Source organism: Aspergillus ibericus, assembly GCF_003184845.1.
Source record: "Aspergillus ibericus CBS 121593 unplaced genomic scaffold BO80scaffold_25, whole genome shotgun sequence".
Lineage (NCBI taxonomy): Eukaryota > Fungi > Ascomycota > Eurotiomycetes > Eurotiales > Aspergillaceae > Aspergillus > Aspergillus ibericus.
Genome location: NW_020292123.1, coordinates 1 through 27,091, shown reverse-complemented (window position 1 = coordinate 27,091; position 27,091 = coordinate 1). Strand labels below are relative to the sequence as shown.

General features: G+C 51.6%; 13 protein-coding genes and 3 non-coding genes across 16 annotated transcripts; 8 read left to right on the top strand and 8 right to left on the bottom strand.

The window, feature by feature from the left end:
- Positions 1-794: 794 nt before the first annotated feature.
- On the bottom strand, positions 795-1,189 carry BO80DRAFT_435598 (uncharacterized protein; the record flags this gene model as incomplete). Its single annotated transcript, XM_025720918.1, has 2 exons — positions 795-1,053; positions 1,086-1,189. 2 exons carry the CDS (start codon positions 1,187-1,189, stop codon positions 795-797), a joined length of 363 nt encoding a protein of 120 aa, XP_025574235.1.
- A 376-nt stretch (positions 1,190-1,565) lies between these two features.
- On the top strand, positions 1,566-1,677 carry BO80DRAFT_t191. Its single transcript has one exon. It is a non-coding gene; the product is annotated as a tRNA-Leu (tRNA).
- A 496-nt stretch (positions 1,678-2,173) lies between these two features.
- Positions 2,174-3,734, top strand: BO80DRAFT_476883 (uncharacterized protein; the record flags this gene model as incomplete). The annotated part of the gene is made up of 3 exons (XM_025723243.1): positions 2,174-2,233; positions 2,501-2,676; positions 3,111-3,734. 3 exons carry the CDS (start codon positions 2,174-2,176, stop codon positions 3,520-3,522), a joined length of 648 nt encoding a protein of 215 aa, XP_025574234.1. The 3' UTR covers positions 3,523-3,734.
- BO80DRAFT_476881 (uncharacterized protein) lies at positions 3,193-4,165 on the bottom strand (the record flags this gene model as incomplete). The annotated part of the gene is made up of 1 exon (XM_025723242.1): positions 3,193-4,165. One exon carries the CDS (start codon positions 4,163-4,165, stop codon positions 3,623-3,625), a length of 543 nt encoding a protein of 180 aa, XP_025574233.1. The 3' UTR covers positions 3,193-3,622.
- Positions 4,166-4,536: 371 nt separating this feature from the next.
- On the top strand, positions 4,537-4,636 carry BO80DRAFT_t192. Its single transcript has one exon. It is a non-coding gene; the product is annotated as a tRNA-Gly (tRNA).
- A 158-nt stretch (positions 4,637-4,794) lies between these two features.
- On the bottom strand, positions 4,795-7,269 carry BO80DRAFT_110432 (C6 transcription factor). The gene is made up of 6 exons (XM_025713411.1): positions 6,935-7,269; positions 6,290-6,865; positions 6,056-6,207; positions 5,821-5,994; positions 5,427-5,774; positions 4,795-5,370 (listed from the first exon to the last, which is right to left on the bottom strand). The coding sequence occupies exons 1-6, from the start codon at positions 7,067-7,069 to the stop codon at positions 4,800-4,802; spliced, it is 1,956 nt and encodes a 651-aa protein (XP_025574232.1). The 5' UTR covers positions 7,070-7,269; the 3' UTR covers positions 4,795-4,799.
- A 2,380-nt stretch (positions 7,270-9,649) lies between these two features.
- BO80DRAFT_476869 (uncharacterized protein) lies at positions 9,650-10,416 on the top strand. The gene is given in 2 exon segments (XM_025723241.1): positions 9,650-9,838; positions 9,856-10,416. The coding sequence occupies 1 exon segment, from the start codon at positions 9,892-9,894 to the stop codon at positions 10,183-10,185; it is 294 nt and encodes a 97-aa protein (XP_025574231.1). The 5' UTR covers positions 9,650-9,838; positions 9,856-9,891; the 3' UTR covers positions 10,186-10,416.
- Positions 10,417-10,597: 181 nt separating this feature from the next.
- On the bottom strand, positions 10,598-12,112 carry BO80DRAFT_358123 (2-heptaprenyl-1,4-naphthoquinone methyltransferase; the record flags this gene model as incomplete). The annotated part of the gene is made up of 5 exons (XM_025715869.1): positions 10,598-10,720; positions 10,767-11,048; positions 11,097-11,714; positions 11,779-11,841; positions 11,897-12,112. The coding sequence occupies 5 exons, from the start codon at positions 12,110-12,112 to the stop codon at positions 10,598-10,600; spliced, it is 1,302 nt and encodes a 433-aa protein (XP_025574230.1).
- Positions 12,113-12,724: 612 nt separating this feature from the next.
- BO80DRAFT_425995 (putative C6 transcription factor) lies at positions 12,725-14,867 on the bottom strand. The gene is made up of 6 exons (XM_025719652.1): positions 14,775-14,867; positions 14,700-14,717; positions 14,071-14,607; positions 13,861-14,007; positions 13,140-13,808; positions 12,725-13,076 (listed from the first exon to the last, which is right to left on the bottom strand). Exons 1-6 carry the CDS (start codon positions 14,829-14,831, stop codon positions 13,005-13,007), a joined length of 1,500 nt encoding a protein of 499 aa, XP_025574229.1. The 5' UTR covers positions 14,832-14,867; the 3' UTR covers positions 12,725-13,004.
- Positions 14,868-14,924: 57 nt separating this feature from the next.
- BO80DRAFT_110391 (zinc-binding alcohol dehydrogenase family protein) lies at positions 14,925-16,665 on the bottom strand. The gene has a single exon (XM_025713410.1). The coding sequence runs from the start codon at positions 16,180-16,182 to the stop codon at positions 15,151-15,153; it is 1,032 nt and encodes a 343-aa protein (XP_025574228.1). The 5' UTR covers positions 16,183-16,665; the 3' UTR covers positions 14,925-15,150.
- A 51-nt stretch (positions 16,666-16,716) lies between these two features.
- Positions 16,717-17,872, bottom strand: BO80DRAFT_435590 (DODA-type extradiol aromatic ring-opening family dioxygenase; the record flags this gene model as incomplete). The annotated part of the gene is made up of 5 exons (XM_025720917.1): positions 16,717-17,080; positions 17,165-17,293; positions 17,380-17,566; positions 17,625-17,768; positions 17,824-17,872. 5 exons carry the CDS (start codon positions 17,870-17,872, stop codon positions 16,717-16,719), a joined length of 873 nt encoding a protein of 290 aa, XP_025574227.1.
- A 704-nt stretch (positions 17,873-18,576) lies between these two features.
- BO80DRAFT_476859 (putative exo-polygalacturonase) lies at positions 18,577-20,324 on the top strand (the record flags this gene model as incomplete). The annotated part of the gene is made up of 5 exons (XM_025723240.1): positions 18,577-18,855; positions 18,906-19,162; positions 19,214-19,296; positions 19,349-19,660; positions 19,733-20,324. The coding sequence occupies 5 exons, from the start codon at positions 18,577-18,579 to the stop codon at positions 20,089-20,091; spliced, it is 1,290 nt and encodes a 429-aa protein (XP_025574226.1). The 3' UTR covers positions 20,092-20,324.
- Positions 20,325-21,221: 897 nt separating this feature from the next.
- Positions 21,222-22,276, top strand: BO80DRAFT_494357 (O-methyltransferase; the record flags this gene model as incomplete). Its single annotated transcript, XM_025723867.1, has 2 exons — positions 21,222-21,902; positions 21,957-22,276. 2 exons carry the CDS (start codon positions 21,222-21,224, stop codon positions 21,990-21,992), a joined length of 717 nt encoding a protein of 238 aa, XP_025574225.1. The 3' UTR covers positions 21,993-22,276.
- A 191-nt stretch (positions 22,277-22,467) lies between these two features.
- BO80DRAFT_445915 (terpenoid cyclases/Protein prenyltransferase) lies at positions 22,468-22,870 on the top strand (the record flags this gene model as incomplete). The annotated part of the gene is made up of 3 exons (XM_025721521.1): positions 22,468-22,575; positions 22,628-22,701; positions 22,768-22,870. The coding sequence occupies 3 exons, from the start codon at positions 22,468-22,470 to the stop codon at positions 22,868-22,870; spliced, it is 285 nt and encodes a 94-aa protein (XP_025574224.1).
- A 663-nt stretch (positions 22,871-23,533) lies between these two features.
- BO80DRAFT_110307 (sugar porter family MFS transporter) lies at positions 23,534-25,628 on the bottom strand. The gene is made up of 4 exons (XM_025713409.1): positions 25,157-25,628; positions 24,848-25,104; positions 24,113-24,801; positions 23,534-24,047 (listed from the first exon to the last, which is right to left on the bottom strand). The coding sequence occupies exons 1-4, from the start codon at positions 25,478-25,480 to the stop codon at positions 23,617-23,619; spliced, it is 1,701 nt and encodes a 566-aa protein (XP_025574223.1). The 5' UTR covers positions 25,481-25,628; the 3' UTR covers positions 23,534-23,616.
- A 1,377-nt stretch (positions 25,629-27,005) lies between these two features.
- On the top strand, positions 27,006-27,077 carry BO80DRAFT_t193. Its single transcript has one exon. It is a non-coding gene; the product is annotated as a tRNA-Ala (tRNA).
- Positions 27,078-27,091: the final 14 nt, after the last annotated feature.

Genomic DNA, 27,091 nt, shown 5'->3' with positions numbered 1-27,091 from the left:
GTTTGTGGGCCCCCACCTCACCCATGTTATGGTCAAGTCTCCTCAGCGCGGGGACTTTCGGGTTCAGGATGAGTATGGTGGATCCGCCAAAGTGGCGGAGCTGCTCGGAATAAAGCTGTAGACCCTGCAAGTGGTCCAGGCCGTGTTCGAGTCGCTGCAACGCCGCTTCGCCCCGAGGGGCACGGAGGAGGTGGGCTCCGGGGAAAGAGGCTATGTGCGGATCGACGGCTTCATCACGGATGATCGGTCATTTGTGCTGATGGAGATCGAAGCCATCGAACCCCATCTGTGGCTGGAGACGGGGAAAGGGATTTCCCGGATGTTGTCCCTTCTGATGGGTTCAACCTAGACGGCTGCAACTTGCTTTGCTCTCCATGTCTGTGATTTGACTTGGTTGTCCGGATTGGTGGTATTTCGTTCTCACATTGCGGGCAGGACGGCAGTGGTGGGAAGGCAGCGAGTCTTCGACGGCCTCTGATTATGGTGGGAAATAGTCAGCAATGGGACGGATAGCACTAGTCGCAAATAAAAGCCAACCTCATTACTTACCATGGATGCCAAGTGTAAGCGTAGACGCCAGTGCATGAATCATGAGATGAAGGTCAGAGACTACTCCGTACGATCGGCGGCGCTGCGACGGCGCTGTGTTGGCCAGCCACTAGCTCCGGCACAGACAATCCTCCAGCCGGAAATAAGGTTGCAGATAACAGATAGCAAATACTAGGCAGATACTCTGTAGAGGTGGTTTATCCGTGTAACACATCTACCCCCTGGCAGGAACCGTCCATCATAGGTCAACCCCTCTCACGTAAACGTCGTCGTTGGCACCACATCTTGCTGAGCGAAGGCACCGACCACCCTGCCTGGACGACATGACCCATTGATGTATAGCCAGCCGGTGCGATGGGTCGCCAGAAGGACCCATCCGCGTTAGCCCCGCTGTCCTGTTTGGCCCAAAGCTGGGTATAGTCAGTTGGTGGTCTCACTGCGGGGCTGGTGCCAGTGAGGAATTTGGCTCCGACCAGAAGTGCTGCTCGCTTGCCATTCAGAGTACTGAAGTTCCCAATAGCCATAGTGTCTAAAACCCCCCGTCCCTTGTGGCACCACTTCCCTTGTCGTTCCAAATGACATCAAATGCTGTAGTCAAGGTGACGACCAATTCGCCATACTCGTAGGTTTTGTTGGACATTGTGAATTGAACCAGGCAGATAGCAAGGCTTTATAAGGCTAATGAAGTGGGAAGTTTGATGGAAAACGTGAAGCTTGGATGATTCTATATGATCTGGTCGGAGGCCGGACCTCCAATATATACTTGCGTGGGATTCTCCCTGGCGAACTACTCTCCCTCGACGTGATCTTCATTCAATCCATCTGATCAGCTGCAACTCTTTGACGAAAGGTAGCAATCTGCAGTTTAACAATCCATTTCACTGATTGACTAATTTTCTGAATGCGCCCTTCATGAGGGGTACTCGTCAATACCATATGTTATGTTGGGCAAACGGATAGCTTGAACTTTAATGAAGACTCATTTAACAAAATGTTCTAGCTCGATCCATAAGCAAGGCAAGATGGCCGAGTTGGTCCAAGGCGTCAGGTTAAGGTCAACCTTAATATTCAGCTTCACAGCTTCCTGGTCATCGTTTGATGGCGTGGGTTCGAATCCCACTCTTGTCATTCCTTTTTGTTTTTTTCCCGAGCTCCACAATCTTCATTGCCCTTCTGGGTTACGCTACATCCATCCATCCCCTTAAGATGATTGGTTTTGTCGTTTTATTTTCTTGCTTTTCTCTTCAAATTCACTTCATATCCTGGGTGTGCTATGGTTACAACCCATCGTCAATTACCTAGGATTATTCTTGCCCATACTCTGCATATACTACGCAGTCGCACTTCCGCGGACAATTCTGACATATATCTGTGGATCTCACCTATCACAAGATCTAGAGACGTAGATATCTACCTGGTTGAGAAAAGAGTATCCAACTACTCCTTCTCGATACACAACCACACTCTACGACGGGGAATACGCGTATCTACGCGACCGTTCACCCGGAGCTAAAATAAAAGCTTCACCAGCAAGATATACTATCTATAGTCGCTAGCTATTAACTTCATGACTCATAACAATCAACGCATCTCAGCCGAGTGATTTTTTCAAGCATTACAAGACATGACATCAGGTAATGCCAGAGGATTCGCAGGCCTTCAAACCCCCCAGACATCGTGCTTTGTAAGGACAAGGCTGTGGATTACCAGCCTCGCCGAGTAAGGCAGTCACGCGGTGCAAACAAACCCAACACCGGCAGTCCATGCGGCACAAACGCCAATTCTCCCTCCTCCCAGAACTGGAACTTATCGTGAACATCAATCAACCTACCGCACAATGGTCCACGAGACATTTTATCAGGAAAACCGGTCCCACTGGGCTGGCCCGCAACACAATCGCCCGAGAACCATTAAGAAGATTATCTCCAATTTGACTAAATGGTATAGCTAGGGACGACCGCTCCTTACCAAGGACGCGCTTCGAAACGTGCAACAGCAGCTCAGCAGTCCGCTCCGGGAAGGAGACAAGATTCGGATAATTGGGTATGATGGGGTCAAAGTGAAATGGGAACCGTTGGGAAAAGCAGACATGCTCCCAGATGAGGAAGGCTTGGAGTATTATGTTGTGTGAGCTTTGTCCCACCCAGGGACTTCTCCAGTGGCTAACAATTGAGTGCTTTCCCGAGGGATAGATCTACAGAAATGCACTATCAATCCTTTCCCGACCTCAAACGATGTGCGAAAGAATTCGGGGTTGCAGAGTCCACCTACTGCAGCATAAACATCCTACATTCGTTGGGGCTGAGGGACATTATTACTAAGGTGCCCATCGTTCGCCCTTTACATACTGTGGATGAGACTCGTACTCTGTTGCAACGGTCAGTCAGCAGCTGGCAGGAGAGCGAGACGTGTTCCCATCTGAAGAAGACATTAGATCCCGTCCTGTACAGACACCGTATTGATAAGGTTGTTTGATTTTCATGCGCCTCAATCTCCTGGCCATCTGACGAGAGCACGAGTCTCAGGTATGGTATTCAGCATGCGCTCTTATTGACAGTTAGGAGTCTCCTCGAGAGAGATGCGGGTGGCACCGCAGAGCATAAGCTTCCGTGTTATATCCAGGACCCAGCGTACAACGAAATTGATAAAGAAGCCCTTACTGAGCACGGAATGCAGGTCGTGAACGATCCTCAAGGGTATCTGGAAGTCGACGAATCATCAGTTGTCTTCAGTTGTGCGTCCAACGTGGCTGTGAAGGAGATTATCACCGAACTTGCCAGACCAGCAATTATCATCTGGGTGAAGGTGGAAGAGAGTGATATCGAGACTGGAGACGAACCGGAAGATGACTTTTACGCATCCACCGACCCGGTGACTCCCAGAGTGTTTGACATGCTGAGGAACTGCTACAACACCTACGCCTTTTTACCCGATACGAACTTTTGCGAGATGGCAGTCTATGTTCGGAAATAGCGTGATCCTCTCCTAACACCCTTGACCTCAGCATTATAAGTCACTATAGCACTCATCTCTCAATAGCCACTTTCATCCAGTCCAAACCTACAAAAATAGATCAAACCGGCTCCATCATCCCCCTCACCATCCCCAGCTTCTCCTCCCCCAAAACACCCGCCCCAACCAACCTCTCCAACACCCTAACCACCCACCCCTGACAATTCTCCCTCACCTCCCTCCGACTGCGCGCCTTCGGCGGACTTTCCTCCCCTGCAACCCTCCTCACCATCTCCTCCCCCCTCCCAGCCTCCAACACCCCCAACACAAACACATCCACCCTCCCCTCAAGCACCTCCAACCCCACCACCCCCTCCGACGGCTCATAGCTCATGAACTCCGCATCCCCTTTCACCTGATACACATACCCGGACTGATTCTCCCGCGCCACAAAAAGCGCCCAGTGATGCGGTTCCCCAGGGCCCTGGGCTTCGCGAATAAGAGAGAGGTAGACCGGTTCGGGCCCAGAAGCCAAAGCTGAAGGTGGTGTGTCCGGGTAGTAAGGGATCCATTCCTCGGTGCCCTTTTTGCGTTGATAGTGTTGATTATTGATCGTCGTGAGTTCGCGGTGGCCGAGGGTGGTTATTTTAGGGGCTGTGGACATCTCAGTTAATTTCATGAGAGGAGGGAGATATGAAGGGGAAGAGTATTGTACGTAAGAGATGAGAGTCGAGTCGGATCTATTATTACTTCATGTAAAGGGTCTCTGGTCTTGTACCTGGATCATCAGAGAAGAGACTGACTCATGTAACTCTTCTGAAACTAAGATAAGATCGCGGCATGTTGGAGATCCCGCCCAGTCCAGTGCGGGGTTATCATCTTGTGGCTGTGATGACAGCCTGGTTCGGGGATCCGATGCATCGGCGGTGGCTGGTCTCGACCTTGGCTATCGTTGCTTTTCTTATCGATTCAACACAGCAGAGGACTAGCTCAATTGATTGAGAGAGCAAGAATTTCGCCACCCTACAACGAAACGCGTTAGTGGTGTAACGGTAACATTCAACCCTTCCATGATCTCCGCCGCGAGGTGAAAGATTGCGAGGTTGGGCCCTGGGTTCGACTCCCAGCTAACGCATTATTGATTTCACAGTCCCTTTTTTGGGTCTGTAATAGTTTTCTTACTTTTTTATAGTGAAACCTTTCTTCTGCCTTGAGAGCTTGTTTTACTATATTGGACCTGACAATATCCACCCAGCATCTCCGCCAAACAGGGTTCGGGCTCATCTAAACTAGGGCTGTCATAGCTCAATTTCCTCCTGTTCCTCGAGATCAGAAGCGTCGACACCATCCTCCTTCTCTAGAAACTTGTCTAGCTCTACCTCTTCATCCCGCAAGGATCCTGTCAAAACTGCAAAGTTGGGATACAGGCTCCTTAGACCCTTGCGACCTCTCGCGCCCCAAATTTCCTTTTCGAAATCGAGAAACAGCGCGTCAGTCTCCGGTGGCATCCTAACCCCCATCTTGCGCGCGGTCAGCTGGATCGCTCGCAAGGTGCCCTTGGCAATCGGCCAGCGCCGGGCAGCGACTTTCGCCGCTGCAGTGAGAGCCACAAACGCCTCCTGGTTGGCAGGATCATCAAGTGCCCCCAGCAAAGTGAACATGGAAACTGTAATCCACTGAATGTGGCTCGCGGGAAACAAGTCAATGCCCCACAAGGATCGATGCACGTCCATCAACCAGGCGATCTGTCGCGCGGATGACAGAGACATATGTGCCGGATGCCGATCCGGGCTCGACCACTTGTCTGCTCCGTACACTGCGGCTCCAGCCAGTTCCGTTACGGTGATACGAATGTCATGATAATACATACTGAGTAATCTGGTCAGACTAGACTAACGGCATTCATATTTCCGGGGGCGACGTACTGAAGACATAGTACGTGAGGAAGTATCACACGCCCAGACTCAATCCTCAGACAGGGCTGAAGTGCCATCTCCCACTCCAGTAAAAGCCTATCGGCTTTCTTTGCCATGTCTCGAATCTCGTCGAGAGCGGGTTTCGTAAAGCCATCGAACAGTAATGTGCACCACTCATCCACAATCGTTGTAAGGCTAGACAAGCTGTTCAAGTAACACTTGAAATGCCCCTCAAGGCCATCGCCTCCTTGCGGATAGGGATGCCAGAGCGGACTGTCGTCATCGTGACAGCTCGGTGGGTATGGGTAGCGGGGTCTCTCGACCAGCGGTGGTTTCTGGTAAGCAAAGGCGTGTGCACTGGTCATGGTTAGTTATGTTCCCTAGGTTCATCGGTCTATCATACATTGTGGTAATATACAACCCCCAGAGGGTAACCCCGATTGCTCGCTCTGTTTCAGACTTGTCGGTGACGGGGCCAGGTGGTGTCAAGGCAAGGGTACGTTCGAGCTCCTTCGCTGCAAAGGCGAGCTGGCCCTGGTATATCCAGCCCCGTCGATCTTTCCCCATTAGACATGCACTAAGCCACACCATCAGCGCCTCTGAGTCGTCTTGAGACTAAGGGATGGAATGGCACTTACCAGGTCGATAAAACCGTTAGTCCTTGTACCGTAGCTATTGTTGAATAGCCGTCCTCTTGTTCGAAACATCTCTTCGCTTCCTGGTAAAAATGTGTACCTCTCGTGGACGGGTCGCTCGGATATTCGTATGCTTCAGCGTAATCGGAGTAGGCCTAATTCATTGCACCGAGATCGAATGAGCAGGCAAAATGCAGATGATGGTGGTCATTTCGAGACCATGGGAATGGTACTTACACATGCGTCCGCCAGAACAGCGTTGACTAGGAATGGCGAACAGAATAGGGAACTGAGCTTTGCGGCTCTCATGTCGCGTATGAACAGATCGCGATCGATGCATGGAAAGCAGGAATGGCGCCAGGTGAAGTATAGGGATATGAGATGGGATACGAAGTCATCGTCGTCCGTCACCCTGGTCCACGGTTTTGCGGGGACCCGAAAGACGGGCTGATCGGCCAGCCGCTTGATGTCCATCACTCTGCGAGGGATCTTGAAAACGGTGTCATCGGGCATTGGAACTTCATCGTCCTCTAGTGCGGAATCGAGGGTACGCGCATTTGCCAGGCGGTCATCCACGAAGAGCCGAAGCTCCTCCAGAGACGCATTGCTCCGAATCAGCTGTAGCAGAGAGCGCATCCGCGTCACGCCACTGTTCCGCAAACTCTCCAGGATCCGCGTCAAGACATCGCAATCGCCCTCCAAGCTCTCGATTCTGCGCTTGATGTTGATCTTCCGGCGAGAGTCGGTCGATTCGTCGATCCGACAGGCAAGATTATGCTTGGTGCACCAGTCGCATGGTGCGGTTCCGCTGCACTGCAAGATATGCAGGGTCAACTTTGTAAACGTTCAAAGGACGAATCTTGAGAAAATGCGTGAACATACCCTTGCCTTTCGCGATCGGCAACTGGAACAGGCGGTGGAAACCTTCCTCTGGGGAGGAAGGGATGACGATGGGGGTGGCACCGGGTCCTTGGAGGCTGCAGGGGCCAAGAGCCGTTGCCTCTGCTCCGAGGTCATGAATGTATTGTATTGCGGCGGGGCGCAACCGACACACAAGTGTTAGCACCCAATGGTCCAGCCAGCGTAGAACATGACGAGATGGGATGAGGTGGACAGTGGATGGTACTTATGATGGAGAGAGGAGAGAGAGAGAGAAAAGAAAGGGAGAGAAAAGGGCAGAGGGAGGAGGGCATCTGAATCTGATAGCTACCAGGAAGGAAATGGATTATGGAGAAGGGCCGGGCGAGGCAAGAGTGGCACTCGTGGGGCCGTTACAGGACGGAAACAACTTCCAGCCAATCATCGCCTGAACTCGCCCGCTCGTGACATCCCGTGACTTCTTCTTTCCCCATTCATGCGGCCTGGATGCCTCATCGCTCCTCTGAAGGGATCGCCTCTTGCATCACCAACAGCTGCAATCAGCTGGTGCGGGAAGCAAGGCAAGGCCCGCGCCACCAGACCCTGACCGGATCCTGGAAGTGGATCCGCAACTGCAGAATTAATTCCAAATCAAGTATCCTTCTAGAACCGGGGGAGCCCCACTCATTGTTGTCGTTTTGTGGCTGCTCGTGGCGACGTTCTGATGTCCACGATGATCCGATGGCGTGGCACAGTCGGCGTCCTGTTGTCCGAGGTGCTACGGTATCTTTTGATGCGCAAAAATGAGGTGAAGATCGATGAGCTTCATCATTCCATCGTTGGAGCCTGAAAGTCGGGAAAATGAAGTGCCGGGGAGGGCACGTGCTAAGCTCACCGAACAGGTAAATAGCTGCACCAAACAACGCCCGACGAGGGACATGTGCGATTTTTTTGGGCCTTGGTGCATGGGCAGTGACCATGTTTTGCAACTATGCATTCCAGTACAGGGCGGCTGATCTTTCGAGCTCTTCGCTCTTGTCGTTCTCCGGGCCCTGGAAGATGCATATGGGAGGCCATCCCGGAATAGTCATAGTCAAGCTTAATGACGACGATGATCGCGTACTGGACTGCTCTGAAAGGGTTGAATGAAGGAATGGGCTTTGAATAAGTCCCTCTACCCAGCTCCGCTTTCATACAACAATCCTGCGAAAATCCTCCGGTCGGATACTGCTGCTTATTGCAGTCAAAAAGTCTGCAGCGGAAGAAATAAGTGCAAGTAACTCCTTGGTTCATGACGTATCAACAAGTTGGCCGACTTGCTCCAGAGTTTCTGGTGTCCCGTTGTCGCGGTAAGAGTGGCTATGACGGCTATCGCAAGAGTATCGTCAGAAGAGGCTCCGAAATCTTCTGCTGTCTAACTCAAGACAAAAGTCAGCTCAAGAAATCATAGTGTACCGTGGAAGAACGGGCATTAGTCAAGGCACATTCGTGGACATCATTGCTGCCTCCCAGAACATCCTGCGTGAAGGTACGAGGCGTGTTTGTATGTCAAAACACTGGAATTGATTCCTACCTTCGCTGTACACCATCTTGTAAGGGCCAAATAAGTTCAATCTGGAATCAGTCATGGAATGAGGTCTATGAACCAACGGTCGCCGTGCTAACCCATGTCCTGCCTGGCACTGTGGTGATGGAGGCATCGGGACCGCGGGTTCTCCTGGGAAGGAGAGATCGCGGCTTCGGCAATATCATTGTCCTAAGGGGAAGAGCAACTCGGCTATATGATAGCAGGGTCGGAGATAGTCCGTCTTATCAAGAGCTTGGGGCTATATCTTCACCTTGCATGATTGCGGCCCCCAACGACACGAGAAGCCCAAGTCAGGTCGCCACGGGGCGCATGGCAGACCCAAGGCACAGCCCAGAAGATGACCTAGTTTCAGTTAGTTACGGTTTACAGGCCGTCTCCACAATGGTACACCACCAGCTAGTGAGAACCGACAGTGATCATGTACAGTGGGCTGAAATATACCTGCATCGACGGTGGTGTCTCTGAGAACATAATCAGTTACGGCAGCGATTACATCCCAAATTGGCGGATTGTGAGGAGCATCATGGTGTGCATCGCCGTTTCTCCGAGCAGGCGATACTCGGCTAAACTGCGAGCCTCGTCATAAGCCCCAGCCTGCAGCAAACGTTATCTTCGTTGCAAACATTCCCGATCCAACCTAACGCGGGGCTGGGGTTCTGCAAGCCTGGGACACCGTGGGGGCCAGCCGCTGCGGCCAATGGCCCCGTTGGTACTTGGTAGTGCCCGAGGTGTACCCACTAGCGCCCCCGGGAGCCACGCGTCCATACGATGGTACTGGGGCCAAATGTCAGGATTCAGGCTAACATAATGGTATAGTCTGATGAGATTGAGGAACCAAAGGCTCGGGAAATACCTTAAATCTTCGTGAGGCTGTGTTGGTTCTCCATTTCCGCTCCTAACAGCCTTGGGGGCGGGATCTTGGCAACGTCCCGGCTTCGCTATGCCGTTTGGCAAATATGGTCAGAGGACCAGGCGACGAGAGTATCCGAAGCAATTTGAGGAGGGGCTGTTCATGGGAGGATGAGATATAAAAGGCGGTGTTCTCCCCCTCAGTCCAGTAGCATCAACAGCGACAAGCAACCACTCAATCATCAAACCCACATTTCAATCTCCTCAATTCATTCACAAAGCTCCTCTTTAATCCATCCAACATGCAGTTCCCTTCTTCCCTTATCGCTGCCGCGGCTCTCGCCCTTGCTGCTGGGCCTCAACTCGCCTCTGCCCTCTGGGAATGTGAGAGCGGTCTCAACGCCCTCGGAGTCGAACCCGCCGATGGCACTTTCTGGATCCACTACACGTCTGTTCGTGATAGCAATTATGAACCTAACGGAGAAGGTCACGTTGAACCCTGGGTAAGCCTGCCTTGACTGATGCGACCGATTGATCGGCTAAAATGCTAACCAACCTCGATCCGTGGATCCGTGTCTGCAACTCCAACAACGGCGCTTGGGAATCTGCCCAGTTCGCCGTTGTTTGCACCAACTTTGAGAGCGGTAGTTCGGCGCAGACTTTCGGTGCCTCCAGCATTGGTCTGAGTGATGACATTGTCGTCTATAATGGCGAGGGATGCGATGAGGACGCCTCGGATCTGAAGGGAGGGTACATCAAGTACGGCAGCACCACCAAGTCGCTCCAGGATGGATGTGGTTCCCGGGATCATGGAGTTACTTGCGAGTTCACTTACTAACAAGTGGGTACCTGCACTTATAAATATTTGAGGGTACAGAGATGGGCGTTCGAGTTACTGTTGTCATAATTTTTCTGATGTTGGTTTTGCTTCACATTTTGTAATTCCTGAACTCTAGTGAGCTGAAATCACATTCTGGTTAACCTTACCTGGCTTGCGCGTAATTCCAATTTAGCCTACAGCGTTTATTTTGGACCAAAATCGCACTCATCAAGAATTCTGGTATTCTGGAACTCCGTTATTGTCAGACTGTGCCGACATTCTGGGTGGGATGTCGTTCCAGTCGTAACAGCTTCGCTGAGGCCAAAAGGTTAAGTTAAGCTTATTTCAGTGGGAAGATGACTAGCCAGCCGAGTATTATGCAAAGTCCGGGCTCCAATAAAAAATATGGTTGTTTCTATAGACCGATACTCTACGCATCGTCGATGTTCAAGTTGTTATAGTCCATGACCGCCTCAGGAGTGCGGACCGCGCAAATTGTATAATTTCCCAAAATGCGATTCCGAAACCCGGCTTCGCAATACTCAAAGTAGTACTGTTCGCATTAGCAGATGCCGCATTCGATAAATAAAAGCACTCACTAGCCAGCGCCGTCGGTATGCTTCGATTTCCATCTGCGAGGCTTCAGGATATCGAGCGCAAAAATCCGATCGGATGTGATCCCAGTTGGAAAGAAAGTTATCCCTCCAAGCCAGGAGCGTTTTGGCGTAGTGAGGGCCAGTGTTGAGAACGGAGGACACTTCCAAGGTGCCTTTGCTGCCTCGATGCAGCGACTCGAAGAGGATATTTGGTGTGGGGAGGTACCCGCCCGGGAAGACGTAGCGATTGATGTAGTCGCCCACGCGGGGATTAGTCTCGTGGAACTGCTAATGTTAGATGGTCGGTAAATGTCAAACGGGAGAAGATCATACTGGATGTATCTTGGTTATCCCGTCAATCACTACCACGCCATTTTGAGGCTTGAGTAAGTCCGAAACCACTTCGAAATACTGATCCATATATTCCGACCCCACATGTTCGAACATCCCGATTGAAATGATGCAATCATATCCGATTTCTGGCCGCGGGGCGTTGCGATAGTCGCACAACAAGACACGAATGCGGTCCTGGAGGCCCGCGTCACGGATCCGCTTATCCGCCAAACCTTTTTGCTCTTCCGAGAGCGTCAAGCCGGTCGCTTGGCAGTCAGTCAGTCGCACTGCTTCGATGATTAAGTCTCCCCATCCGCAACCAATGTCCAATAAGTGGTGGTTAGATTGCACCCGAGCCTTTTTTATCATGTAGTGTACCTTTCGTCGCTGTGCTGTTTGAAGCGATTCCGTGGCATCATTCGACCAATGCGCGCAGGAGTAGTTCATATCCGCTGAGAGGAAACTGGTAAATAGCCCGTTTGAAGTGTCATAATGGGATGCGATGTTGGTGCGCGCATTGTCGATGTTGTTCTTCGGTCTCCACCACTGGGCTAATCGGTGAATGAGCTCAAACGGTGAACCACCGGCATCGAGGGTCGCGCGGTTTTGAATGTACAACTGAGTAGACCATATGTGAATCGCGATCCCGTTTCTCGGTTCTGTTGCCGCCCAGGACACTTACGTCAAAGATTATATTTAGTTGGTCGCATTCCACCTCTTGGAGTATGAAGGCTTCTGCGAATCCCTTTCAGGCATTAATTGGGTCAGTCCACTCGATCTGGAGTACTCAGGATATTTACCAGGTCAAAATCTAGTAGAACTCTTCTCCAGAAATTCACATGCTTGACGGTGATGACCGCTTTATCGGCACCCAGTATTGTTGGGTCGTCGTACAACACACGCTTCTTGCCATCAAGATGGTCCACTAGTGTCACAGGGGCTGCAATCCGCCTCAGAGTGTCTTGTACCAAGCGAAGGGCGTAAGACTGGAAAGACTGGGCGATAGTGGTCAGCATCTTGTTATGCAGCAGGCTCAATTGGAGGCATTACCGGTCGCACAGCTGGGGCGTGTCCGCCTCTTAAAGGCGCTAGGTATGCCTTGGTATATCAGGGCATCAGGGCATTTCTCGGCTGTTACATTGCAGGTCTTCACTGAAGCTCATCGAATTGGGAGCGCATAGTCATTCGTATTGCCTGCAAGCCAGTGGAGCTGTCATCCCTCCCAGGTCCTTGCCGAGGACGTAAAACCAATAGTTGGTGGAAGAGAGTCTCGAGATGCAGCCGCTTGTTGGCGCTGTCAGCTGAGCTGGCCGCCACGGCTCAATCGGGCTTAGTGCATCTCGGCACCAAGCGGCCCGGGCGACGGTTCCTCTGCTGCCTCCGCTCCGTCCGTCCCAGAGATCCAGACTTTCCGCTTCCACACCATCAATCAGGAATATGGATCCTCTCCGAAAGTTACCTCTCGTGATAGCCACAGCTTCTATGCCGAGTACATCTGGCGCAGATTCTACATTATGCAGGGATTAACGCCGACCTATTGTATGACTATGCATTCTATCGACTGAATTGTCGTCGACGGGGGGATAGAGTGGAGGTTGCCGATATCGGGTGAACTGCATAGAGAACCCCATCCTTCGCTTCTCCAACCAACGACTGACCAATGATCAAATAACTGACACTGACTGCGCAGTTCCCGGAATATGACTAGTGCTTAGTATGGTGACGGCCATGTTAAGCCGAATAAGCAAGGATTGCGATCTACTCTCTTGCCCAACGTCATCGCCAGCCCATAAAGTGATGCAGTAAAAACGCTCTGAATGATGTTATTCTTCTTGCTTAATACAGTGTAGCAAACTGAGACAACACTGAACTGCCGAAATGTCCATCAAATCGAGTTTCCGCGTTCCGCTACAGCAGGAATCCAGTCCAGATAATCATACACCCCGAAAGAAGGTCGTCCACTCGAGGCTCCTTACTCTGCTGTCGAAGGCTCAGTCACTCGCAAGGATATCTAAACGCAGAATGGGAAAAAGGCTCACGTACCTTGGCGAGGAGTGAAGCTTGTCCAACACCCATATTCATCCCAATCCACTCCAGACATCGGGTAAGGTACTCCCGTATCTCCAAGGATACGATGGATAGCTGGCAAAGCAAATATATGGGATGCATCAATAACAGGCCCCCGGCGGCCCTTCCAGGGGTTTGGATGTCTGACACTTTCGACATATGCCGAAGAAAATCTGGTAGACATTCGGTGAGATGATATGGGATGGAAGACAGCAACTCCTTAAGGAGGCGGTCGGCATCTATCTTTTCACGAGTATAGTCTCTGCCATCCTGGAGGGTGTCACTGATCTTTGTGATAATGTCAATGAGGAAGCATCGAGCCACACGCGTGATATTCCAGACTGCTGCAGTGTACAGGTCGAAATAAACATCGATTGGACCTGGCCAGTGTCCAACTGTCGGGGCTGTTGCTGACGATCTTGGCGGTAGGTGACCGACAGTGGTGGGCATGAAATCTGTGGGAACGCTATCTTGCCACTGCAAAAACCGTTGATTGATTAAAAGTGCCTCTTCCTGAAGAAGGTAAAGGGCCTCTACATCGTCAGCAAGAAATAGATTCATTTTGCCCCATATGCCATATGTATCATGAAGAATGCTGTCCAGCTCTTGATGCTCATTGCCGATATATGGTACGAAGAAAGGTCCCTGGTAACAAAGGTGTTAGGCTTGTCAATACCGTCTTCTATAGGCTTCTTACCTGGCTCATGCCACGGGTAAGTAGCGGGTGACCTGACTGTGCAGCCTTCACCAGTCCCAACGGGGAGCTCTCAATACGCAACATTGCAGCCATACCTCCTGCGTGGACCTGGTGGTATCTTGGGTAAATTTCATCTGCAACAATCATCTGCCTAAGATGAGCAAGGTATAACGCCAGTGGGCCTGGCAGAGTCCGAAAATCACAACGAACCTCATACAACCCGAGCAGCATTACCACCGTCGGCACCTCCGCGGATAGTAATGACGAGTTAACTAAGCTCATGACACGTGCCAGGGAGCTAATTAGCTCATCATAGAGCGTCTGAGCCTTGCGCAGGAGGCTGGGCCTATGAAGCTTGATGCCATGACTGGCAAAGGCGACCGCCTTGCATGCTTTGGCATAGTCCGACCAGAGCCCGCAGCGTAGCACCATTGGCTCCAGGCCATTGAGAAAACCTCGCGAGATGGTATGATTTGTTGAAGTCACACAATAGTCGTGGAAGAATGCTCGCAAAGCTAGTTCTTCGATACCATCATCTGTCTCTTCCATGGGACTCGCATCATCCGGGAGGAAATTTGTACCAGGAGCCGGGACTCGAGCAGGTAAACTACATTTACGTGCCATGGATTTGGGCTGTGGTGGAGATTGCACACTATCGGGAATCACATATCGGAAGGCGAGCTTGCTGGTGGCTTGGTCCACGTAACCTTTGCAAGTTCGGTTGGATTTGAGACATCGTATGCACGACTAATGCATGTTATTCCACGTGCGCAAACACGATACAATCTTGTTCTACCGGTAAAGGTACCAGGTAGTTTCAGTTGACTTGCGCAACGTACCGGACGAGCTTCATCACACTGAGTGAGACGAGTTAGCCCAGGTTGCCAGAGATGAGTGATATAGATCAGACAGACCTTCTTTTTCCGCCATCGACAGGTTTCACATCCTCGAGAGGGACCACTGTATACCATGGTCGACACTAGAGACTAATTACTGCTAAACTGTCATAGGGGAGTGGACGGTGGAAGAGGTGAAGTTTGCGCCAACGAGTCGCTTACGCAAGTGGGCTGTGCGCGGGTAAGCACTAATGGATCTCCACATGGGAAGTCCCGAACTAATTAGCCTATCATTAAAAAGACCCCTACGGAGATGACATTGCCATAAACACAGCCTAGGTTGATTTCAAGCAGAATGCAACTAAAACAAGAGCAAGACGCATATTCGTATTCAAGCAATCAATTCCATAACAGCTTTGGGATCGCCTGTCAGGCAGTTGGAACTGTCTTTGATTTAAAGCAAAGTGACGAGCTTCTGAGCGGATATGCCACCTTCGCCATATCGGTCCACGGCGGTCTGAAGGCTTGCCAGACCTTTCCCCACAATCAGGGGCGCAGGAGCAGGCACGAAAGTGCCAGCCCTTAGTGCGTGAGGCAGGAAGTCCTCATATACCGCCTTTCCAACGAAGTTGTCCTTGATGGTCGTCCCGAAGACCTGTTTCACGCTGACTCCCTCTGGTGGTGTAGGAAAACGGCCCTGAACTGTTGCTACAAATTTGGTTCCTTCGGTCCTGCTCACAACATCCGCACAAATTGGGGTAGCAGAATAACCGATACAGTCCATAACACCGGCAAGTGTCTTGCCCTGCAAGGCTTGGATGAGATCCTCGGCAACGGAGGGACTGCTGTAATCGAACACCTGGCTAGCTCCCAGTCTCTTGACATAATTGAAGTTCTTGGGCGATGCCGTGGTGATAACTTCGTATCCAGCTGCCACGGCGAGTTGAATGGCATTGCTGCCCACGGAGCTTGCGCCTCCCCAGACAAGCAGCGTCTTCCCAGTGGATCGGGCGCGGGGCTCAGTTGGCAGCTGCATCTTCAGGAACTCATCCTGAAAGAGACCACAGCATGCTGTCGAGAATGCCAGGGGAATGACTGCGGCATTTTCGTATGGGATGTTGTCCGGAAGTTCGCTGGCCATATTGACCTGCACAATGGTATGTTCCTGGAAGGCATTGTCTTGATTGCGCCTGGTCGCCATGCCAACTGCGTGGCCAAGGACACGATCTCCAAGCTTGAAGCGAGTCACGTTGGGACCCACGGCGACCACTTCTCCGGCCACATCCTGACCCAGCATCGTGGGGTAATTCATGGGCCACCAAGCGACGGTCTGATGGGCATGGTCGATGGGGTTGATAGCGACAGCATGGTTCCACACCAGGACTTCGTTCTCTCCGGGCTTCCAGAGGGGTGCCTCCTTGACCTCAAAAGGGTGGGCTTTGGCGGCCGTGAGCCAGGCTGCGGCGTTGCCGGTGGAAGTAGACATGGTTGCTGGCTCTGAGGTAGGGGAAATTTGGACAAAGAATAATTCTCGCTGAACAAAGGGGAGATGCGCTCGGATGAATTGGGAAGAGTGCTGATTTGGTGTGCTTTTAACTATCCCTGGGATGAGACAGGTTTATATACCCCCTCAGAGCGCGGTCGGACATCATCGTCTTCGGAGATACTGGTCGGTCTCCGGGTCCGAGTATCCTCTTGGTGAAATTATGCGCAGACTTGGCAATGCATGTCCTTGCGAATGCGGTTTACATGGGGAGATGACTGTCATGGAGGTGGTCTATTACCCCGTACCCAGCAGGGCTGCAAGCATCTGATTGCTTATCGGATCCGCTCCTGCGCAAGACTAGCCTAACTAGGCCTAGGGTCATCAAAGGGCCCCATCATCCCCTTTTGGCCTCGGCCTTGGGGAAATCCCGGGACTGAACGACCAGTCTACGGAGTGGAGCCTAGTATCGCAGGTTCTTTCGATCCAGAATCTCCATTTTGGACTGCAGTCGTCTGCGTCCATTTGATCTTCTGATTAGAGACGACCCCCTAATTCGTTACTTGTGATAGGCAGCGCCCCAAGCCGAAATGAGAGATAGGACTGGCCTATGATGTACCGATCCTGATTCCACACCTTATATTCCGGCCACTGCCGCCCGGCTCCCAACGTGACATATAAGGGTAGAACATGTTCCTCGGTAGGATGAGCGTCAACCCAGTCGTCACGTTTCTGGAAGTTTAGGAACTGGGCGTCTCTGTCCCGCGGACTCAGCGCAGCGAGTGACTTCAAGGCCGCTTCTTCCACCGACCTAGCCACCGTTGTGCCGGCGGTCCCCTCGCGAGTTGCACGAAGATTGTGGACTATCATTCCTGATCCAATTATAAGGATACGACCAGGCCTATAGCATGGGTAAGCTTTCGTACGGGCACTTTGTTCCAAACCAATCAGGGACACCTCGAAATGAGCTTAGAGGGAAACGTACAGCGAAGAAAGAGCTTCGCCAAGTTGAATATGTGCCGTGAGATCGTTGCCATCATAGGTGGAAACTTCCAGGATGGGGACATCCAGTTCATCCTCTCCTTCCGGGAACATGAGTTTGAAGGGTACCCATCTGCTTGGCATCAGCATCGTTTCTCTTCCTGTCCGAAAATGACTTTGGAACTCAGATTGAAACCAAGGAAGAAGTAAAAGACTCACACCCCATGGTCAAGATCACGCTCCACGCCCTCCGCTTTAATCCCTTGGTCGACCAAATGCTGCAGCACTTTCTCACCCAGAGCCTTGGAAGACTTGTGCGGATATTGATATTCAAAGACATGCGGGAATGTAGTATGCCAGGAGGGACCCAGGTCATGCCAGACCTTTGTCGGTTCTTTCAGGTTTACTGTGCACATGGTCTTAGATGAAACTAGCGACAGGCGACTCTCTTTCTGAATCCTTACCCTGGATAGTATCATTCTCGCTCTGAAAGTGGCCACAGGTGATGACAATTGCCTCCGGCTTCAGGGCTTTGATTTCCTTGCCAATCTCGCGCAGATCCTGTTGAACGGGTCCATACCCGGGTTTGAAGAGGATGCTCACCCCACCTGCCACATCGTGGTCAGTGAAATATTCTCGCGATTTTTACCTTCAGTCTCTCACCATGGCCAATGAAATATGTGGGTAGCTTGTCGGTTGCCGTTGTGGACATGGTCGCTGATTCGGCGTTCCCTGTGGGGTGCGTACTCTTGACTCGGAGATTAAGTGCAAAGGGGCCTCAAGATTCAAAGTGACGGGCGGGGCTTCGGACCGTTTTTATAAGTCGCGGCTGTATCGCTCCGATCGGTGGAATGTGCGCTTAGCGTCCTGGGATGGAAGAAGATTGGTTCGACTGGGTCAGAAAGTGGAGAGGATGAGGATTTAGCCGCTGGCTGTATGGCGAACGATGGCGAGTGATAGACGGGGATTGCACCATCAGTATCTATGCCAGGGCATCATTGTTTTCGCGAGCATGCTTTCTGATGGATACACGAGGTTGTGATAAAGGTAGACACTTCCAGACCGAATGTTGAGGTTTGACCCCTCAATAAGCGCGGAAGTGTTACTCCGCTGGCCCGCTTATCCAGGGTCCCCACGAAGATGCAAGTCAGATACCATGAGCAATCCAGTTTCTGCAGAAATGAAGCCCAACATATCATCATGTCGTTGATAGGCTGTTACCCCTGGGGACCATGTAGATCATGGAGAAACCCTTTCCTCAACTGCACCTATCAGATCCGAGCTGATGCAGGTCGGGGTAAACCTACCCCGGGCGTGAGGGGTTCGACAATACTTAGTAGACATCTGTTATCTAACCCTCATCCAGCCGAGATTGTTAAACGTACAGCCTCTTTCATATCCTTCCTAGCCCTCATCATGGTTCAATTGTCATTCCCCGTTATTCTTTTTTTTTCTCTTTTTGTCCCCTCCCTCTCACTCTCCGATGTAGCCCGAAATGGCGACACTCGATCTCAATGCATCGTCACCCCCGGAAACTCCTCCGATATTGACGATGTCCCCGCCATCCTCGATGCCCTGACAACCTGTGGTACTGGTGGCCGGGTCATTTTCACCAACAATACCTACCACATCAACTCGGTCATGAACACAACCTGGCTCGACGATGTTGAGATTGACCTGCAGGGTACCCTCTTGGTAAGCAAGCAATTCCTCCACCAACTCTCTCATATCCTGACAGGATATAGTGGAGCACCAACATCTCCTACTGGCTCAACCACTCCCTCCCCGTCGGATATCAAAACCAATCCACGGCCTGGATCCTAGGCGGCACCGATATCGTCTTCGACGGACACGGATACGGAACGTTCAATGGGAGTGGCACCACCTGGTACAAATACGTTGGATCGACATCAAATTACCCCGGACGACCGAATCAGTTGACCGTATCGGGGGCGAAGGGAGCGGTGTTTAGGGGGTTGCGGTTTGTGCAGAGTCAGATGTGGTAGGTTCACCATTCTACATACCATGATATCATTGGAAGCTGAACGCACAGGACCATGTCCATCATCCACACCTCCAACGCATGGTTCGATTCCATTTACGTGAATAATCTATACGATAATGGGGATTCGGCGCGTATGTCGCCCTGGCAACTTCAATTTTCCTCGATATCTGACTACTTCAATAGAAAACACCGACGGCGCCAACACCATCTACAGCCACAACATCACCTTCACCAACTGGGAAGTGCTCAACGGCGACGACAGTATCAGCACCAAAGCCAACTCCACTGATATAACCATCGCAGACTCCACCTTCTCCAGCGGTCTGGGAATAGCAATCGGCAGTATCGGCCAATACAACGGGGCTTATGAAACCGTCGAACATCTTCACATCTCAAACATCACATACGAAAAAACGACCCACGCTGTGTACTTTAAGACCTGGACGGGCGATCAGGTCGGATATCCGCCTAACGGGGGCGGTGGGGGGTTAGGATGTATGTTAACCGTTTCCATCCCCCATGAATTTTCCTTCTTTCCCCTAACAACGCCCTAAACGAATGAAACAGTTGCTTCCAACATCACAGCCACCAACCTCAAAACCAACAATCTCAAAGGCACACCCTTTACCATCTCCCAATGCACAACATTTTCCGGTGCGTCGGGGAACTGCACCAACTCGAAGTTTCAAATCCGGGATCTCGTGTTCAGGGATATCTCCGGTACCACGGAGTCTGCTGATGTGGCGAGTTTCCAATGTAGTGCTGTTGCTCCGTGCGAGGATATTACTATTGAGAAAGTCGATTTGCGGATTACGGGAAATACCACGTATGCGGGGGAGTATCTCTGTGGGAATGTGGAGGGGACGGTGGGGTTTAATTGTACGGGGGCGGTGTGTGTGGGGTCGAGTGCGACGGGGGGGTGTTAGTATGGGAATAGGGAAAGGGCAGTTTGAGAGATGGGGTATGGTGGCATTGATGAGATATGGGGAGAAGATAACCCCTCCTTTGGATCGTCCTTCGGTTTTGGCAGCCTTTATCTCTTTGATGAGGGATATGATAATGGGATGATTGCTTTATGGCAGTATGTAGTTCGACTGACTACTAGAAACAATCGGTACTTATCCCAGTGATGGAAATTTGCCAGTGATATTCAGGGTAGACACACGTGTTCACAGAAAGGCTTGTAAGAGTATATGAAAGTCTTCCGTCACACTCAATGACAGGGAGACGGTTCTTTTGCCATCGGGCCGATGAGTGTGCGGAAAGCCGATCAACTATCACCTACTCCTGAGCTCGGAAGAAACCTTCCACTGCGGCGACTAAACCCCGACGGGGCAAGGGTGGTTCGATCCGATGGAGTCAGTGGATGCGTCCCGGCATATGGATTCGTGATCGTCCCTCATTCAATTGGCCATGCCATACACCACATGGGCACAAGAGTTGCTAGACCCGGATCTTACATTCGAAACCCCCTGAATGGACTCCAAGAGTCCTAGGTTGAAGCTTGGCATCCCTGACCCACTGTCTCGGATCCCCTAACTCCCAACAAGCTTTTTTTCGGTCGTCAGATCTTTTCTCCTTCATTTTTTTGCAAGTCCTCCAGCAGCTCAACCAAGACACTTGATGTCGTTGCACGATATATGCAACAGAAGTGCAGCTAGAGCTCGGCATTGACATACACGCCCGGGATTACGTCCTCTGCGATCTCCAAAGACGGCAATTATGTCCGAGGCCCTTATCGGAGCCTTGAAACGGCGCGGCGCAGCTCATGCCATAGCTCCACTGAAACAGAAACTCGGTCCATCCTGGCTCCACTACTTCAAGACGTATAAGAGCCCTCCATGGACAACGCACATGTGTGCCCAGAGCTAGTCCCAACCAGAAATGAGCAACTGGTCTGGCGCTCACGTTCTCTGCACGACAACCGCAATGTCGGAAAGCTCCGTACGTGGATGCCCCTTATGAGTCCCCGATCCATATCTGACACATCACATAGTGGACAGAATGGTCCAAGTCCATCATCTCCACCCTTCAAGATTCCGTCACCTCCTTCCTCATGTCTACCGAGAACCGTGCCGACGCTCTCCGCGCCTACATCGCCGAGCACCCCCGTTCCTCGTTCGAAAACAACCCGTGGGCCTTGATGGCCGCGATTGAACATTTTGCCACCACTAAATCCCACATGATTATTTTTCGGGAATCGAAGGTGAGAATCGCCCGTGCCGCGCTGGAAGCCATGCCCGTGAAACCAAAGGTGATACTTGAATTCGGAACGTACGTGGGTAACTCGGCCCTCGCATGGGGTGCGATCCTGCGAAGCCTTTATGGGGAGGATGCAGCTGCGCAGGGATGCAGGGTGTATACCTTTGAACTGGATCCGGGGATGGTATGTGTCGCGCGGGAGTTTATCCAGCTGGCTGGATTGGACGATCTGGTTCAGGTTTTGGAAGGACCTGCGGCGGAGTCGTTAAAGACGTTATATGAGGAAGGAAAGATTGCTCGGGGTGGAGTGGACATGGTCTTCTTCGATCATTGGGAGAAGTACTATTTGCCGGATCTGTTGTTGTGTGAGGACCTGAGGGTCTTTCGGGAGGGGTCGTTGGTCATCGCGGATAACACGGATATGCCTGGTGCACCGCGGTATCTTAAGCATGTGAGATCGGGAGGTGGTGGAGGATTGGGGATGGTGAGGTATGAGAGTAAGGCGTTTGAGAGTACAACGCAGATAGGAGTACCGGTTCGTTACGCGTCCCCTCACTGTGCATTGCAAGTTGGACTGACAGCTGTTCAGAGTATTGTTGAGATTAGCACCGTTCTTGAGACATAGGATGGAGAACCATCCACGTAAAAAAAGCCAACCGTGCGAAGCTGTCGGAAATGATGCTTGGGCTGGCTCTAATGGTTCTTGTTGGAAGGCAGGTCCATTTCAACAGGATGTAGTCGGTCTGGTTCGGTCTCGCATAATAATGAACCTCACAGTGAATGGTTTTCTGGTTCAAGCATGAAATGAAAAGAAGGTTGTCCAAGGTCCGTGGTAGACGTGGAGTCAAAGCTTCCCGATCGGCTTGCGGCCTGAGAATCATGGCTGCCAAGCCGAACTACCAATTTTTGTGGTTCTGCTTCTTTGAAAGTTGGGGGCTAGTCAGGCCAGCTCTACGCCAGTCATGTTATCTCCTGGGTTCATTTCAGTCATACCTGGATCTTGTTGCGATTCCTGTTTTCTTTTATCTACGGTCCAAGGATCTGGAGTCTAGTGGGGCGCGAGGAATGCTGCCATAATTCCCCCCATATGGACTAGCGTCATGTATGTCCAGCATGAGCAAAGCCAGGTGGTGAATACGGCGTGGGCCTGCTTGGCACTAATGCATGCGCGGTATCCATTCAAGGAAGCGATTGAGAAGGGGCTGAAGGTAACTCTCCCTACGTGAAAGGGATCATAAATACTAATGTTTTGTATCCTAGTTGATCATGAGTCGACAGCAGAATAACGGCGAGTGGTACCAGGAGGATGTGGAAGGCGTTTTCAACAATACCTGGTAAGTTTCTATCCTCTGAATGCCCAGCGAATGTTGACTAACCTTTTCTTTCTTCTGATTGAAAAGCATGATCGGCTATCCGAACTACAAGCTGTACTTTACTTCATGGGCGTTGGGAAGGTATCATCACGTATACCTGCCTATGCTGAAGGAAATGGACAGTTCCTGATTCGGCAGACCACCCCCGCGGATATCGGTGCATCTTACTTCTAGCATATAGCGTATATAGGTCCTTCTGAGTAGTAGAATAGTACATACGACCACAGGGTGTGGAGAACAGGGCTTCCCGTCCGCTCAGCCGTACTTAAGCCACACGCCGGGAGGTTAGTAGTTGGGTGGGTGACCACCAGCGAATCCCTTCTGTTGTATGTTTCCTTTTTGCCACATCTTTTTGATCTGTGTTTCATGAACAATGAATGATTCTGCATCCAGTCTGTATCGAGTACCATTGGTTGTATGCCCAGGAATTCTTTTGATTTCTATCAAAGATGGGCTGCGAGGTCGAAGCAATGAAAGCCCTACTACTACTATGGAGGCCTCGCACTTCTGTGCTACTGCAATGTATGGGCAGGGTGCATAGGTATCGTTGTTTTATAACCAGACATAGTACTTCGTATCAGCTGAGATGAATGTGGAAATTTTGATTTTATTGATATCTGGTATTGAATCAAAGGAGTAACGTTATTGCCTCACAAGGGAAACGTCGGTATTATCAATCAGCGGGGGTAACAATAATCATAAGCCAGTAGTAACTCATAACTCATACATCGCAGCATCTCATCATAAGACAGGGAGTGTAGTATAGGTATACAAAAAGATAGTCCGTAATACAAGGGCGCGCGAGTGCCAGAACACAAGGGTTACAGCGAACGTTGACAACCCAGCCTCCTCTCCCCCAACATCCCAAAGCACCACCTACACCTCCAACCCCTGCGCCCCAGCACCCGTCTCATTCCCCGCACTCAACCTCGCAATATGCGACGCCTCTGCCTTCGACGCCGCCGAGCCCCGACGATCATACGGCGCGAGGTCCGGAAACTCGAACTTGGAGCTCTTCCACGGCTTCACTTTCATGACGTACATGGTATCGATTTCCTCGAGGGTGCGACCGCGCCCTTCGATGACGGCGACGTAGACGAGCCCTGCGGCGAGGAAGAGACAGCCGGCGAAGACGTAGCCGAGGCGGAAGTCGATGGCGCTGGTGATGAAGGGGGTGAAGAAGGCGAGGAGGAAGTTCCAGAGCCAGTTGGATGCGGTGGCGAGGGACATGGCGCGGGCGCGGAATTCGGATGGGTAGAGTTCTGCGATGATGGTCCAGACCATGGGACCCCAGGTGGAGGCGAAGCCTGGAGTTGTTAGCATTAGGTTGTGATGTTGGGGTAGATGGGGGGGGGAGTGGTAAGGGGCATACCCAAGATGAAGAGACAGGCGAATACGACCATGACTACCCCGGCGGTGTGGGTGCGTTCGGGGAATTCGTGGTCCAAGGAGAAGTGGCCCACGGAGGCGAAGACCATGAAGCAGACGAACATCCATAATGCTCCGGCGATGAGGGAGCGACGACGACCGTAGTTCTCGATGAGATAGAGGCCGAGGAAGGTCGTTCCGAAGTTGACGCCGCCGAGGATCATCTGGGTCACGTAGCTGTTCTCGATCCCGGCACCTTGGAAGATAGTCGTGCCGTAGTAGAAGAAGTAATTGGCACCGGTTAGTTGCTGCAGTGCTTGCAGGGCCACGCCCACGGCCACGCGATATCCCATGCGCGGAGCGCGGAAGAGTTGGCCCCAGGTGATTGTTCCGCGTGCTCGTTCCTCCTCGAACTTTTGGCGGATCTCGTCGAGCTCAAGCTTCAGCATCCGATGGTTCATCGGGATCCCGTACATATTGGCCAGGGTGTTGGCTGCTCTGGCCTCTTTTCCGTGGCGGTAGTCGAAGCGGGCACTTTCGGGGAAGAGCGAGATCCCCACTCCGAGGATGATGGCCCAGATGTAGGTGACGCCCATGGGGATTCGCCAGGATCCTGTGTCGGCCCGGTCCTCGGTTCCGTAGTTGATGCAGTTGGCAACGAAGATTCCGAGGGTGATGAATAGTTGGTAGGTGCTGAGAGCATTAGCTTTAAGATGTCAAGCAGAGTCGGTAGTATTACCTCACGAGCGATCCACGAATATGTCTGGGTCCCGTTTCTGCTTGATACATGGGAACAAGCAACGACAGGGCCCCAACGCCCAGACCTGCCACCCAACGTCCCATGGCGACTTGGTACCACTTTCCGACGGGTGACGAGATCTGGACGGTGATGCCAACGCATACCATGGCGCTCCACCAGCTGATGGACCATTTTCGGCCAATGCGATCTGCGATGGGGGCAGCGATCAAAGCGCCGATCAGGGTACCGATCGATAACTGCATTGTGGAATTAGTTATCTCGATGGAATCCTCGATGCGCGGGACTTACTAGGCCGACAATCAACCCCGAACGGGCATTGGAGAAGTAGTATGTGCCGTCTGAGTGTTGTTGGCCATATCGCTGGAGGAAATCCGGCATTTCCAGGAAGCCCGAGATCTGGCCGGTATCATACCCGAAAAGGAAACCGCCCATGGACACGAAAATGCCCATCAAAAAGGAGCGCCACGTAAGCAGGGGAATGGGCGTGTCGACAATCGCTTCCTCGGACTTTTTGTGATTCGGATCGATCGGAGGTACCTCTTGCGGCAGTGTATCGCCGTTGAAATGGTTCTCTGGCCTCGTACGGGGCATCTTCAAATTTGGTAGTCTCATTGTGATAATCAGAATCTGGTGTACGCGCAGCCGTGATATCGGAGCGCGATCTCGGGCTCCGTGGTGACCGTCGCAGGTCAGATTGGAATATATAGACCGCGGGGGCAAGCGTCGGAGAATCTACATGATGAGTCCATGATGTCATAACATGGACTGGGCTTCTCATTCCTTTTGTTTCTTTGTTCGAGCGGCCAAAAGGACTCGTCTCCGATACTTTGTTCGGACAAGGGTAACCCAGTCTAGATGCCCAGCTGCTCACGTGGTGGTCCTGAATGCTGGCCCGTGGGATGGCCTCATCAGCCACCTATGTCTGAGCCCGGCCGAGACTGTAACTTCGTAGCTCGGGGAACCCGGTCCAATCGCGGACTGTGATACGTTCCAAGCACGTTGGGGGGCAGCCGATCTATGGTAGCGATCCGGGGAAAGTCAATTATTATGTCATCACTCAGAGGGGCAATTACCCCGGGGTATATGACAGGATGACTTGAGAAAGTCCCGGGTAGCTGCTGGAATACCACCTGGGTTCCACGGCTCGTGCTCGTTGCCCAATATCGGGATCCGGGGTCTTGGCCTACGTCTGGGGCCTTCTCCGCCCTTCGGTACATCCTTGACGTAGATTCTTTGGGGATGATCCAGTATCACAATATGAATCCTTCCACGTTTGTGAGATTCGGAATATGGCATGGTCGGTCTGGATGTGGCGTTGCAACGTTGCACTCAGCCACTGCAGGGGCAAGACTTGACCGAGGTCGGGGCCGAGTTGAACAAACACGTCTCGGGGTGCTGGAAGAGTCTCTGTTCGATGTCATCTTCTGTGAGATATGGTTCCAATCCTCTCATCGGAATGTATCTATCTACCTGTAGGATTATTTGTGATCATGTCACTTGAGACCTCTTGCTGCTAGGACCAGGTGGCTGCATTTCATGACGTGTGGAAGGATGTATCTTATTATCTTCCCTTGCCGCGAGATGGCATCTAAACGTAGTACAAAATGAGTATGGGGATATTCCGAACCGACCGGGGAGTTGATAAAGATGGTGTGTTGGTGAGTTGGGGAGTTCGTGAGTTGAAGTCGACGGCGACGCCGCGTCGGTCCCTCCCGACAGGACCGAATGACCTAAACGAGTAGGACAGCTGCCTGGGGCACGCATCCGAGTCTCTGGTGAAGCAATTAACTCTTATCAGTGTCAGGCAACCAAGCTACGAACTTGATCTCGGCTTTTATCCAGCCCATTCTAACTGCCAGTGGTAATCATTTCGTGTGATATATATTGTCCGGGGTATCCACCCAACGTTAGGGAGTGAGTGCGATTGGCGCAGAGACTCATTCGGAGACTCCGATTATAGCATACAGTTGGGAATGAGACTATTAAGGGCATATGTAGCCCACATGCGGAATTTTTCGAAATGTTTTATAAGCTGCTTTAGTGGAATATGACGAAGATCAAATATGGTAGATCATCGGAAGCTAGGAGCTTAGCTTTCCCTATTGTAGCAAAAGAGGCCGTTCGTATTTCATCAAATGGGGCTGTGGTTTAGTGGTATAATATTCCCTTAGCATGGGAGAGGTCCGGGGTTCGATTCCCCGCAGCTCCATTTTTTGTCTTTTT